General features: G+C 51.5%; 1 protein-coding gene across 1 annotated transcript in view; it reads left to right on the forward strand.

Moving 5' to 3' along the window:
- Positions 1–14,603, forward strand: part of LOC140492659 (polyunsaturated fatty acid lipoxygenase ALOX15B-like) — a 54,299-nt gene that overhangs the window by 5,207 nt on the left and 34,489 nt on the right. The window contains 3 exon segments of the mRNA XM_072591696.1: positions 6,163–6,244; positions 8,417–8,539; positions 12,806–12,909. Of these exon segments, the coding sequence (XP_072447797.1) occupies positions 6,163–6,244; positions 8,417–8,539; positions 12,806–12,909 (309 nt within the window).

Raw genomic sequence — 14,603 nt, forward strand, 5'->3', positions numbered from 1 at the left:
CCACTCACCCCCCACACTCTCCCCCCCACTCACCCCCCGCACTCTCCCCCCCCACTCACCCCGCCACACCCCCCCCACTCACACCCCACACTCTCCCCCCACACCTCCACAACTCCCCCCACTCTCCCGCCAAACCCCCACAACTCCCCCCCACTCTCCCCCCACCCCTCCCTCTCCCCCCCATCCCCCCATCCACCCCCCCACCACCCCTCCCCCACTCCCTTTTCCCACCCACCCACCGCACTCTCCCCCCACTCCCCCCTTCCCCCCCCACACCCCCCACTCCCTCTCCCCCCACCCCCCTGCACTCTCCCCCCCACACCCCCACTCCCCTCACCGCGCCCCCCGCTACTCCCCCCGCAACTCCCCCCCACCTCCCCAAAGCTGGTTTCTGTGTCTCCCGGAGCTGACAGTCCTGAGGCAGACAGCAGCTTGCAAATCTCTCAGATCCCTCAGGTTACCAGCCCGTGCCTCTCTGAGAGGGGGTTTGTACCTGTCGTCTGAGCTGGCTGGTGGGGGACAGGACGATTTCAGGTCGGTTTGGGGCTCCCAGAGGGAATGCATGGAGTGAGGGGATATGTTGGTAATCAGCATTGTACAGTGTAGCTCCCAAAACAGTGGAGAGCACAGACTCAATGCTGTGGGAATGTGGAAGCAGTGGGCTTAATGCCCCCCGAGAGTGGTTGCCTCAAAACATTGGGAAGCTTAACAGCCTGGCTGTGAGGCGAGGGGGAGGGGGCTGTCTGTGTAAATAAGAGTTAAACTAGGGTAACTTGAGAACTGAACCGAATGCAGAAAGTTTTGGAGAAACTCAACATTTCTGGCAACATCTGGAGAGAGAGAGAAAAAACAGAATTAATGTTTCCAATCTGGGTATCCCTCTCAATCAGAACCACACTAGTGTTATTTCAGACTTGAAATGTTATCTCTGTCTGTGTCTCCCCTCTCTGTCTGTGTCTCCCTCAGTATCTCCCTCTCTGTCTATCTTTCTCTCTGTATCTCCCTCTCCCTGTCTCTCTGTCTGTTTGTCTCTCTCTCTGTCTGTCTCTGCCTGTCCTCTCATTCCTGATGAAGGGATTTTGCCTGAAATGTCAATTCTCCTGCTCCTTGGAAGCTGCCTAACCTGCTGTACTTTTTCAGCACCATACTCTCAACTCTGATCTCCCAGCATCTGCAGTCCTCACTTTTTCCCCTCTGTTTATCTCTCTCTTTCTCACGTGTCTCCGTCTCTCCTTCTCTGTCTGTCTGTCTCTCTCCCTCCCTCTCTATCTGTGTGTCTCTCTCACTTGTCTCTGTCTCTTTCTCTGTCTGTCTTCTCTCTCTACCTGCTCCTGTCTCTCTCTCTCTCTGTTTATGTTTGTCTCTCTCTCTCTCTCTCTCACTTGTCTCTGTCTCAAAGTCTGTATGTGTGTAAGTGTCTTTGTGTGTGTGTCTGTGTGTGTGTGTCTCTGTGTGTGTGCGTCTGTGTGTGTGCGTCTGTGTATGTGTGTCTGTGTGTGTCTGAGTACGTGTCTGTGTGTGTGTCTGTGTATGTGCATGTGTGTCTGTGTGTGTGCCAGTGTGTGTGTGAGCCTGTGTATGTATGTGCATCTGTGTGTGTATATGTGTGTGTCTGTGTCTGTGTCTGTGTGTGTGTGTGTGCGCACGTTTGTCTCTCTCTCTCTCTCTTTCCACAGATGATACCAGACTTGCTGGGTTTATCCTGTAGACAAACAGGAGGCTGACAGAACACAGTGAGCCAGGAGGGGGCAAAGTCAACATTTCGGGTGTAACCTTTAGTCAGTCATGTCTGTATTTGGTTTCAGAGGTCCAGCATCTGCAATGTCTTGCTTTTAAGTCGAGAGCTGGTCATCGCTGTCATTTGTTATGTTCACAGGTCAAGACAATAAAAATCCAGAGTAACAATGACCTGGGTGAGATATTGCTGGTGAGTTTACAGAAAGACAAACATACTCTGCTACCCGAAGATAGTTGGTATTGTCAGTATGTCACTGTCGAAGCACCCAATCAGAAAGTCTACAATTTCCCCTGTTACTCCTGGCTGGAAGATGAGAACACTCTGGATATCATTGAAGGAACAGGTAGGATTGTGGTTTGGCACAATGGGTTTGACAGTTTCCTGTCCTAGTCATGGGAAGGCTGTGTCTGAAACATACCTGCTGTTGCAGTGTTTGGACATTATCCCCTCACCCCTTCTCTCCACCAACACCCCCGACCTCCTTCCTGCCAGTTCCAGATGTGGGAGGCTGCTGCATGAGTCATTGTGAGTTAAATGTGATCTTGCACAGTTTGAGCCAATCGATGTTAAATGCCAACCCAACTCTAATTTGTTTAGATTGAAGCAGCAAACAGATGGCTTGCAAATGAGTGGGAAAATGCAGCAGCTTTGTTTGGAAACTCACTGATAATTCCTTATAAGGGATAAAATGTGCTGTCCAAATTCACCCTTAAAGCCAGGTTGATAATTGGTTTTCCCAAAAAAACCAAATATGCTGGAAATTGAGTCTGTTCAGGTGGAGGTGGGTGGATCGGGTAAAGTGCGTGACATATCAATGTAACCATTTACTTGATGCTCTTTTTAATAAAACACAAGAATGGGGAGCAGGAGTAGGCCATTCAGCCCATCAAGCCTCCTTCATTTTTCAACGAGATGCTGACTGATGATAGCCACCATCTCCAATGTTCGTCCATCTCCCCAAATCCCATATCCCCAGGAAACTAAAGGTCTGTCAGTCTCCACCTAAAACAGATTCCGTGGCCCAGCCCTGGAACGCAGATGTAATATTCCTGGAAAAAAACGGAGGTTAGGAATGTAAACTGGAACGGGTTTTGACAGGAAGATGAATGGACCTTATGTTATTTTGATTTTTTAAAATGTTGTCCAAGGACAAAGTCTTTTGTTTTGGAGGCAAAGGGGATGGGGTTTGGAGGTAGGGAGAGAGTTCGAGTCTTCCCCTCCCTTCTCCCTCTCCTCCCACCCACCCCATTACAAGGGGGGAGGGTCCAAAGGAGAGAACCTGCAATGTTTTTTATTCACCAGTATTTACTGCACATCCCAAATGCCCTCAGGGGCCAGTTAGGGATCAACCCCAAGGCTGTGGGTCTGGAGTCACATATGGGCCCAGACTGGGGAAGGATGGCACGTTCTTTTCCTAAAGGACCCAGATGGGGTTGTCCCAAAAATCAATTCATGGCTATGATTAGACCCTTAATTCCAGATATTTTATTGAATTCAAGGTCCAGTCTCTGGCACGGCAGGATTTGAACCTGGGACCCCGGAACGTTAGCTGTGCTTCTGAAATAATAATCCCTAGATCATTGTTGAACTGCCTAGGTTTTAGGATTGAAGGGGATCGGAGCCTGGTCTGTGGAGTCTAGCCCTGGTATTCAAACCATATCCGCTCCTGGGGTTGTTCCCCCCCCCCAAATGGATATCTCACTCTGAGGAGTGGAACCACACCCAGGAACTTCAGTTAGAGTCGGGCCAGAGCTACATTAAATATCACACACAGAAAACATACCCTTCATACTCCCATCAGAGAGTGGCAAGGATAGAGGGGGGTCAGTGAGGGTGGGGATGGGGGTGAGTGAGGGTGGGGATTGGGGTGAGTGAGGGTGGGGATGGGGCTGAGTGAGGGTGGGGATGGGGTGAGTGAGGGTGGGATGGGGTGAGTGAGGGTGGGGATGGGGGTGAGTGAGGGTGGGGATTGGGGTGAGTGAGGGTGGGGATGGGGGTGAGTGAGGGTGGGGATTGGGGTGAGTGAGGGTGGGGATTGGGGTGAGTGAGGGTGGGATGGGGTGAGTGAGGGTGGGGATGGGGCTGAGTGAGGGTGGGGATGGGGTGAGTGAGGGTGGGGATGGGGGTGAGTGAGGGTGGGGATGGGGTGAGTGAGGGTGGGATGGGGTGAGTGAGGGTGGGGATGGGGGTGAGTGAGGGTGAGGATGGTGGTGAGTGAGGGTGGGGATTGGGGTGAGTGAGGGTGGGGATGGGGGTGAGTGAGGGTGGGAATGGGGTGAGTGAGGGTGGGGATGGGGGTGAGTGAGGGTGGGGATTGGGGTGAGTGAGGGTGGGGATGGGGGTGAGTGAGGGTGGGGATGGGGGTGAGTGAGGGTGGGGATTGGGGTGAGTGAGGGTGGGGATTGGGGTGAGTGAGGGTGGGGATGGGGGTGAGTGAGGGTGGGGATTGGGGTGAGTGAGGGTGGGGATTGGGGTGAGTGAGGGTGGGGATGGGGGTGAGTGAGGGTGGGGATGGGGGTGAGTGAGGGTGGGGATGGGGGTGAGTGAGGGTGGGGATTGGGGTGAGTGAGGGTGGGGATTGGGGTGAGTGAGGGTGGGAATGGGGGTGAGTGAGGGTGGGGATTGGGGTGAGTGAGGGTGGGGATTGGGGTGAGTGAGGGTGGGGATGGGGGTGAGTGAGGGTGGGGATGGGGGTGAGTGAGGGTGGGGATTGGGGTGAGTGAAGGTGGGGATGGGGGTGAGTGAGGGTGGGGATGGGGGTGAGTGAGGGTGGGGACGGGGGTGAGTGAGGGTGGGGACGGGGGTGAGTGAGGGTGAGGACGGGGGTGAGTGAGGGTGGGGACGGGGGTGAGTGAGGGTGGGGACGGGGGTGAGTGAGGGTGGGGATGGGGGTGAGTGAGGGTGGGGATTGGAGTGAGTGAGGGTGGGGATTGGGGTGAGTGAGGGTGAGGATGGGGGTGAGTGAGGGTGGGGATGGGGTGAGTGAGGGTGGGATGGGGTGAGTGAGGGTGGGGATGGGGGTGAGTGAGGGTGGGGATTGGGGTGAGTGAGGGTGGGGATGGGGGTGAGTGAGGGTGGGGATTGGGGTGAGTGAGGGTGGGGATTGGGGTGAGTGAGGGTGGGATGGGGTGAGTGAGGGTGGGGATGGGGCTGAGTGAGGGTGGGGATGGGGTGAGTGAGGGTGGGGATGGGGGTGAGTGAGGGTGGGGATGGGGTGAGTGAGGGTGGGATGGGGTGAGTGAGGGTGGGGATGGGGGTGAGTGAGGGTGAGGATGGTGGTGAGTGAGGGTGGGGATTGGGGTGAGTGAGGGTGGGGATGGGGGTGAGTGAGGGTGGGAATGGGGTGAGTGAGGGTGGGGATGGGGGTGAGTGAGGGTGGGGATTGGGGTGAGTGAGGGTGGGGATTGGGGTGAGTGAGGGTGGGGATGGGGGTGAGTGAGGGTGGGGATTGGGGTGAGTGAGGGTGGGGATTGGGGTGAGTGAGGGTGGGGATGGGGGTGAGTGAGGGTGGGGATGGGGGTGAGTGAGGGTGGGGATTGGGGTGAGTGAGGGTGGGGATGGGGGTGAGTGAGGGTGGGGATTGGGGTGAGTGAGGGTGGGGATGGGGGTGAGTGAGGGTGGGGATTGGGGTGAGTGAGGGTGGGGATTGGGGTGAGTGAGGGTGGGGATGGGGGTGAGTGAGGGTGGGGATTGGGGTGAGTGAGGGTGGGGATTGGGGTGAGTGAAGGTGGGGATGGGGGTGAGTGAGGGTGGGGATGGGGGTGAGTGAGGGTGGGGATGGGGGTGAGTGAGGGTGGGGATGGGGGTGAGTGAGGGTGGGGATGGGGGTGAGTGAGGGTGGGGATTGGAGTGAGTGAGGGTGGGGATTGGGGTGAGTGAGGGTGAGGATGGGGGTGAGTGAGGGTGGGGATTGGGGTGAGTGAGGGTGGGGATGGGGTCTGTGTGGGTCGGGATGGGGATGGGGGTGAGTGAGGGTGGGGATGGGGGTGAGTGAGGGTGGGGACGGGGGTGAGTGAGGGTGGGGATGGGGGTGAGTGAGGGTGGGGATGGGGTCTGTGTGGGTGAGGATGGGTATTTGCCTCTTCATTTAGTGCCACAATGGATTGAAGACCTGTCTGAGGCAGACTGAAGAGATGTAACCTCATTGTGTAAACTGTGTGCGCCCCTGGCTGGGTGCAGGTCCCCAGGCCGAGCGGCTCTCACTGTGTTTTCACTCAGTCTGGAAACGATTACTGGGGGGTTGGTGGGAGGGGGGGGCAGGTGGTGTTGTTGAGTTGGGGAAGGTGTTGGCAAATTGGCAAAACAGCCATTGAGTGTCAACCTTGTCAGGCACAGAGCCAGAGAGAATTAAAAACTAAATCTCATCTCCCTTTGAATTGTGATTGTGCTGCAGTTGTGTGTTTTTTATTATTGTCCTCACCCAGCTCGCAGAAAGGATGAGTATGGATCAACCATCCTTGACCAGCACTGGGTCGATGAGTTAAGGAGACGGCAGGAAGCCTATCAGTGAGTATTGCAGCTAGTATCTCAGTGTTAGAGTAAGAAGAAATGTTGGCACCAAGTAATAAAATCACTGCCTTCAAGCTGATCTATATGGGGCCCTGTCCCTCTCCTTGGAGTGAGGACAGTGTTGAGGGAGCTTTGCTTTTAATTTAAAAAAAAGAGGGAGCTTTACTCTGTATCTAAGTCTGTGCTGTTCCTGTCCCTGGGAGTATTTGATGGAGGGTTGTATAGAGGGAGGTTTACTCTGTGTCTCACCCTGCGATGTCCCTGTCCCTGGGAGTATTTGATGGAGGGTTGTATAGAGGGAGGTTTACTCTGTGTCTCACCCTGCGATGTCCCTGTCCCTGGGAGTATTTGATGGGGGGTTGTATAGAGGGAGGTTTACTCTGTGTCTCACCCTGCGATGTCCCGTCCCTGGGAGTATTTGATGAGGGTTGTATAGAGGGAGGTTTACTCTATGTCTCACCCTGTGCTGTTCCTGTCCCTGGGAGTATTTGATGGAGGGTTGTATAGAGGGAGGTTTACTCTATGTCTCACCCAGCGATGTCCCTGTCCCTGCGAGTATTTGTTGGGGGTTGTATAGAGGGATGTTTACTCTGTGTCTCACCCTGCGATGTCCCTGTCCCTGGGAGTATTTGATGGAGGGTTGTATAGAGGGAGGTTTACTCTGTGTCTCACCCTGCGATGTCCCTGTCCCTGGGAGTATTTGATGGGGGGTTGTATAGAGGGAGGTTTACTCTGTGTCTCACCCTGTGATGTCCCTGTCCCTGGGAGTATTTGATGGAGGGTTGTATAGAGGGAGGTTTACTCTGTGTCTCACCCTGCGATGTCCCTGTCCCTGGGAGTATTTGATGGGGGGTTGTATAGAGGGAGGTTTACTCTGTGTCTCACCCTGCGATGTCCCTGTCCCTGGGAGTATTTGATGAGGGTTGTATAGAGGGAGGTTTACTCTATGTCTCACCCTGTGCTGTTCCTGTCCCTGGGACTATTTGATGGAGGGTTGTATAGAGGGAGGTTTACTCTATGTCTCACCCAGCGATGTCCCTGTCCCTGGGAGTATTTGTTGGGGGTTGTATAGAGGGAGGTTTACTCTGTGTCTCACCCTGTGCTGTTCCTGTCCCTGCGAGTATTTGTTGGGGGTTGTATAGAGGGAGGTTTACTCTGTGTCTCACCCTGCGATGTCCCTGTCCCTGGGAGTATTTGATGGGGGGTTGTATAGAGGGAGGTTTACTCTGTGTCTCACCCTGCGATGTCCCTGTCCCTGGGAGTATTTGATGGAGGGTTGTATAGAGGGAGGTTTACTCTGTGTCTCACCCTGCGATGTCCCTGTCCCTGGGAGTATTTGATGGAGGGTTGTATAGAGGGAGGTTTACTCTGTGTCTCACCCTGCGATGTCCCTGTCCCTGGGAGTATTTGATGGGGGGTTGTATAGAGGGAGGTTTACTCTGTGTCTCACCCTGCGATGTCCCTGTCCCTGGGAGTATTTGATGGAGGGTTGTATAGAGGGAGGTTTACTCTGTGTCTCACCCTGCGATGTCCCTGTCCCTGGGAGTATTTGATGAGGGTTGTATAGAGGGAGGTTTACTCTGTGTCTCACCCTGTGCTGTTCCTGTCCCTGGGAGTATTTGATGAGGGTTGTATAGAGGGAGGTTTACTCTATGTCTCACCCAGCGATGTCCCTGTCCCTGCGAGTATTTGTTGGGGGTTGTATAGAGGGAGGTTTACTCTGTGTCTCACCCTGCGATGTCCCTGTCCCTGGGAGTATTTGATGGGGGGTTGTATAGAGGGAGGTTTACTCTGTGTCTCACCCTGCGATGTCCCTGTCCCTGGGAGTATTTGATGGAGGGTTGTATAGAGGGAGGTTTACTCTGTGTCTCACCCTGCGATGTCCCTGTCCCTGGGAGTATTTGATGGAGGGTTGTATAGAGGGAGGTTTACTCTGTGTCTCACCCTGCGATGTCCCTGTCCCTGGGAGTATTTGATGGAGGGTTGTATAGAGGGAGGTTTACTCTATGTCTCACCCTGCGATGTCCCTTCTAAGTATGTTGTTTGCTGCTGACACAGTGCAATCCCTGAAAGCTGTCCCATTCTCTGATACAACATCTCCCAATATTGAATTGTATCATGACAGCAGAAATGTTGATTTGACATTCCCCACTGAAAAATGTCTTTCAGGTGGAGCACCTATGCACCAGGAGTCCCCAGATGCATTAAGGGAGAAAGCAGCAATGACTTACCAAAAGATGCACAGTTTACTCTGGACCGAAAAGTGCACATTGCCTTTAACATTGATTCTACGTAAGTAATACCTCAATGTCACCCATTTACACCATATTAAATGAATTGCTCACAAATGAATGGTGAAGCATTCATAGAATCAGAGATGTACAGCAGGTAAACAGGCCTTTCAGCCCAACTCATTCATGCCAGACATCCTATAATTAATTGAGTCCCATTTGTCGGTGCTTGGCCCATATCCCTCGAAATCCTTTCTATTCATGTCCCCATCCAGATGCCTTTTAAATGTTGCAATTGTACCACATCCTCTGGCAGCTCATTCCATACACGTACCACCCTCTGCGTGAAAAAGTTGGCCCTGAGGTCTCTTTTATATCTTTCCCCTCTCACCCTAAACCTATGCCCCTCTAGTTCTGGACTCCCCCACCCCAGGGAAAAGACCTTGTCCCTATCCATGCCCCTCATGATTTTATAAAGTCGGCCCTCGTGATTTTATAAAGTCACCCCTCAACCTCCGACGCTCCAGGGAAAACAGCCCCAGCCTGTTCAGCCTCTCCCTGTAGCCCAAATCCTCCAACCCTGGCAACATCCTTGTAAATCTTTTCTGAACCCTTTCAAGTTTCACAACATCTTTCCGAAAGGAAGGAGACCAGATTTGCACACAATATTCCAACAGTGGCCTAACCAATGTCCTGTACAGACGCAACAGGACCTCCCAACTCCTGTACTCAGTACTCTGACCAATAAAGGCAAGTGTACCAAACTATCCTATCTGATGCTGAAAATGTGTTGCTGGAAAAGCGCAGCAGGTCAGGCAGCATCCAAGGAGCAGGAGAATCGACGTTTCGGGAATGAGCCCTTTTCCAGCAACTCCAGCATCTGCAGTCCTCACTTTCTCCTCCTGTCCTATCTGATGCTACAGCCTTCTGTTTTGAACTGATGGTACAATTTGGGCTCCCCCTATCCCTAGGTGGGAATGTTTGTGGGAATGTTTGTGGGAAATGTCTCCTCCAGTTACAAGTAAAAGGAGTTAGATGTACACATGGGGCTGATCTATTAACAGTTTGAACTCCACGTTCCCATCTACCACCCCACCCCCAAGACCCTTCAATTCCCTGCCTTTAAAAACACCGCCTCCCACCCCAACCACCCTTCCCCCACCCCCGCCCCACCACCCCACCTCCACGATCTGCTGGGGAAGAAAGTTACAAAGTTGTACAACCCCATAAAATAATTTCTCTGAAGCTCCATCTGTAAAGGACAACCCCTAATTTTGAAACTGTGCGTTCCTAGTTCTACACTGACCCACAAAGAGGTGACATTTTTCCAAAACCAATGCTGCCAAGAGTATTCAGACTCTTGTACTCTTCAATCACCTCATTCTTCACTCTCTAAACTCCAGTGAAAACTGACCCAGTCTGCCGAACGTTTCCTCGGAAAACACCCTGCTCATTCAAGGTATCAATCCAGCAACCCTCCTCTGAACCACCTCCAGTAGACCCTTCCTCAATATTAACCTTCCTAATCATTAGCTGTACCTGTACACTCACCGAAAATCACTCATGCAGCAAGGTCAGACCCTTCTGGACCTCAGAGTTCTGCAATCTCTCTCCATTTAAATCCTCTGCTGCTATCCTGTAGTTCCAGCTAAAAGGGTCAGGTTCAAACGTTCCCACAGTATACTCCATCTGTCAAAGTGACCCCCCCCTCACTCAGTTGCCCAGATTCCTTCGCATACTCACTGTAACTTATTTGCAAGTTCCTTTCCTCCCTGTCTTCCGTTATCAGTTAGGTTTAGTTGCAATGCCTTTGGCCCCCACACCCAAGTGATTGCTGCAATTGTATCCCTGTGGCACTCGATATGAAAATGCCTTATTTATTAGCTAACCACTCCTCTGTCCACATACTCTATTTTCTGTTAGCTAACCACTCCTCTGTCCACATACTCTATTTTCTGTTAGCTAACCACTCCTCTGTCCATATACTCTGTTTTCTGTTAGCTAACCACTCCTCTGTCCACATACTCTGTTTTCTGTTAGCTAACCACTCCTCTGTCCATATACTCTGTTTTCTGTTAGATAATCAGTCCCCTATCAATGCTAAAATGTTGAACGGTACACCATGAGCTATTATTTTAGATGGTAATCTTTGATGTGTAACCTTTGTTAAAAACCTTTTTATGGAATATTCCCATTATCCACATTTTTAATTTCCTCCAAAGAGCTCTCTAATAATTGAGTCAGGCATGACTTTATTTTCACAAAACCTTGCTCACTCTGCCTGATTGTATTAAGGTTTTCTAAGTGCTCTGCTGTAAACTTTGCTTTAAAAATGGATTTGAATATTCTCCTGATGACCGATGTTAAACTGAATGGATTCTGTTCTGGATTCAATATTTAGAATATTGTGGTTGCTGAGCCTTACATCAGCGAAAGAAAAATTAATGGAGAATATTATTAGGGACAGGATTAATTCACACTTTGGGAAAATATGGATTTATTAGCGATAGGCAGCATTAACAATTGCTGGGAATACCCCCATCTGAATCATGAATCCCCTGAGGGTAGGAAGCTGCCATCCTTCCCTGAGCTGGCTTTATATGTGACTCCAGACCCACAGCAATGTGGGTGACTCTTAACTGCCCTCTGGGCAACTAGGAATGAGCAAAATTCACCGCCCGAACCAGCGATGCCCAAGTCCAGTGGGTCAATTTTTGAAAAGATTGGACCTCTGTCTGTTCCCAAACATACACAGTGCAGTGACATTAAATTCAGCTCAATGTCCTCAGCTCCTGCCACATGATCCCTGACCCTTCAGCCCTCTCCATGGTCACTGTCTCATGCTAAAACAGTTTGTAGCCTCAATGACCTTTTGACTGTGAGATCGATTCCCAAGCTCCCCACCTCACCAGAACCCTGAGGGCAGTAATATCACACACCTCCAGCCTTCCGTCAGATAATATCCTGCAGACCTCACCCCCTCCTTTCAGTACCCCAGACACTAACACACCAATGGTCTCCAAACCACCGACCTACATTCCAGTCCCTCGAAACGTCAGGTCATTGAAAGCTCCGGTCCTTGCTCTCAAACACTCACCTACTCCGCCTATACACATGAACTACGACCTCATTCACCCCTATCGGTTCCCGCTCTATCTCAGAAAACCCCTCCAGCGCCTACACCCCCTCCCTATCTCTGCAACCTCCTTCAGCCCCTCCACCCCCTCCCTATCTCTGTAACCCCCTCCAACCCCAACACCCCCTCCCTATCTCTGTAACCCCCTCCAGCCCCTACACCCCCTCCCTATCTCTGTAACCCCCTCCAGCCCCTACACCCCCTCCCTATCTCTGTAACCCCCTCCAACCCCAACACCCCTCCCTATCTGTAACCCCCTTCGGCCCCTACACCCCTTCCCTATCTCTGTAACCCCCTTCGGCCCTTACACCCCCTCCCTATCCCTGTCACCCACTCCAGTCCCAACACCCTCTCCCTATCTCTGTAACCCCCTCCTGCCCCTACACCCCCTCCAGCCCCTACACCCCCTCCCTATCTCTGTAACCCCCTCCAGCCCCTACACCCCCTCCCTATCCCAGTAACCCCCTCCAGCCCCTACACGACCTCCCTATCTCTGTAACCCCCTCCAGCCCCTACACCCCCTCCCTATCTCTGTAACCCCCTCCAGCCCCTCCCTATCTCTGTAACCCCCTACACCCCCTCCCTATCTCTGTAACCCCCTCCAGCCCCTACACCCCCTCCCTATCCCAGTAACCCCCTCCAGCCCCTACACCCCCTCCCTATCTCTGTAACCCCCTCCAGCCCCTACACCCCCTCCCTACCTCTGTAACCCCCTACACCCCCTCCCTATCTCTGTAACCCCCTACACCCCCTCCCTATCTCTGTAACCCCCTACACCCCCTCCCTCCCTCTGTAACCCTCTCTGGAACATCACTCTCTGGCTGTACCTCTATTGTAGGCCACAGCCTGAAACTCCCTCCCTCAACTTCCTCCTGGGACAATCTTTAAAACCTACCTTTTACTCACCGGTTCTAATGGCTTCTCCTGTCTTGTGGGATTCTTTGCGTGGATCTCAGATTGCTGCACTGACATCTCTGCTCAGGGCTCGGTTCTGCCTTCCTTTGATCCAAAGTGCTGAGACGTGTATTGCAGTGTTTTACCCCCTGCCTGCTGTTGTCATGTGTGCTCCCTCACCTCCAATTAGTGCCAGCTTTCACCAGCCAGACCCTGGGACCCAGAAACCGTTAGGGGGAAGAGTGAACATTTTCAGTGCTCACGGTGATTAATTGTAAAATATCTTTGTTAACCCAGCTTGTTGGAACTTGGTCTGAACCCACTGAAGCTGCTTAACAGCGCCTGGAATAACGTCGGCGAATTCCGTAATTATTTGGACTTCAGCAAGGTTCCAGTTGCAGGTAAATCTGAACGGTGCCCAGTGTTACTCTGGTACTTCTGGATAACCAATGAGGTACTCTGGTTCCTGAAGACACACAGGTTCCTGCCTGACTCAGGGCTTGACGGACCTTGGAACTGAAGCTTTTTCTTCCCTGCAGGATTGTGTGTTTCTTTGCTGAGCAGAGATCTGAGGACTGAGACTTCCCATGGAGTACTGATATCATCATGACTCCTGACACTGGAAATCGAGCCCCACTCTTTCCTGAGCTCTCACTAAGTTGAAAAGATTTTGTTAAACTGTTTGCCTCTTTTCCTGTCTCGGGTTTTAAAAATTACACACCAGGTTTTTGCAATAAACTAGGAAACAACCGAATGTTGCAAACAAATTATCTTTAACCAAAGGCAATTAGGAAGCTTGAATTGCTGACTTGTAATGTCCAACTGAAACTCTATCCTCCTTCAATTGCTCATTTCACATACAGACAGACAGACAGACAAGACATGGATATTAAAGATGAACGATCAGGGAAAGACAGTTCCACAGCACCAGTCTGAGCTTTGATCAGCTGCATTTGTTCTTGTCCAATTCCTTTTACGTTCTTTGCCAATGATGCTCACTGATGCTGTCTTTCATTTCCTGGTTGAGAATCTGTCCTTTCACCATGTTTTGAGGGTGGTTTATTCATCCTTCAACAAGGAATTGCAGCGATGTATGAGAACAGAAGGTAAGCAGGCTATTTAGAGGAAACTTTCTGCTCTGTCTGCACAGGAGAGAGGGGAATGGGACAAAGACATTTGCCACGTTCCCTCTGCAGATTTAATATTCCTTGCAGCACTGGCCCCTCATGGTCACCTGGTCAGGGGCCAATCAGAATCCTGTTGTCAAGCAGTTTTCCATTAGTTCAGAGCACACTGACATTGAGGCATCTGCTTCTGTTCTCAGGAATAAATGACATTGTACCCAACTCACACTGAGCTCCACTAAGCATACATTTCTAAACTGGATCCATCTCTCTGCACAGCCTCCTTGGCTTAAAGCATTTACATAGAACATAGAACATAGAAGAATACAGCGCAGTACAGGCCCTTCGGCCCTCAATGTTGCGCCGATCCAAGCCCACCTAACCTACACTAGCCCACTATCCTCCATATACCTATCCAATGCCCGCTTAAATACCCATAAAGAGGGAGAGTCCACCACTGCTACTGGCAGGGCATTCCATGAACTCACAACTCGCTGAGTGAAGAACCTACCCCTAACATCTGTCCTATATCTACCCCCCCTTAATTTAAAGCTATGCCCCCTTGTAATAGCTGACTCCATACGTGGAAAAAGGTTCTCACTGTCAACCCTATCTAACCCCCTAATCATCTTGTACACCTCTATCAAATCACCCCTAAACCTTCTTTTCTCCAATGAAAACAACCCCAAGTGCCTCAGCCTTTCCTCATACGATCTTCCTACCATACCAGGCAACATCCTGGTAAACTTCCTCTGCACCCGTTCCAGTGCCTCCACATCCTTCCTATAGTATGGCGACCAAAACTGCACACAATACTCCAGATGCGGCCGCACCAGAGTCTTATACAACTGCAGCATGACCTCAGGACTCCGGAACTCAATTCCTCTACCAATAAAAGCCAGTACGCCATATGCCTTCTTCACTGCACTATTTACCTGGGAAATTTGGTCAAAGCCTTTTGTGACTCTGAA

Source organism: Chiloscyllium punctatum, chromosome 21 (assembly GCF_047496795.1).
Source record: "Chiloscyllium punctatum isolate Juve2018m chromosome 21, sChiPun1.3, whole genome shotgun sequence".
In the NCBI taxonomy this organism is placed as follows: domain Eukaryota; kingdom Metazoa; phylum Chordata; class Chondrichthyes; order Orectolobiformes; family Hemiscylliidae; genus Chiloscyllium; species Chiloscyllium punctatum.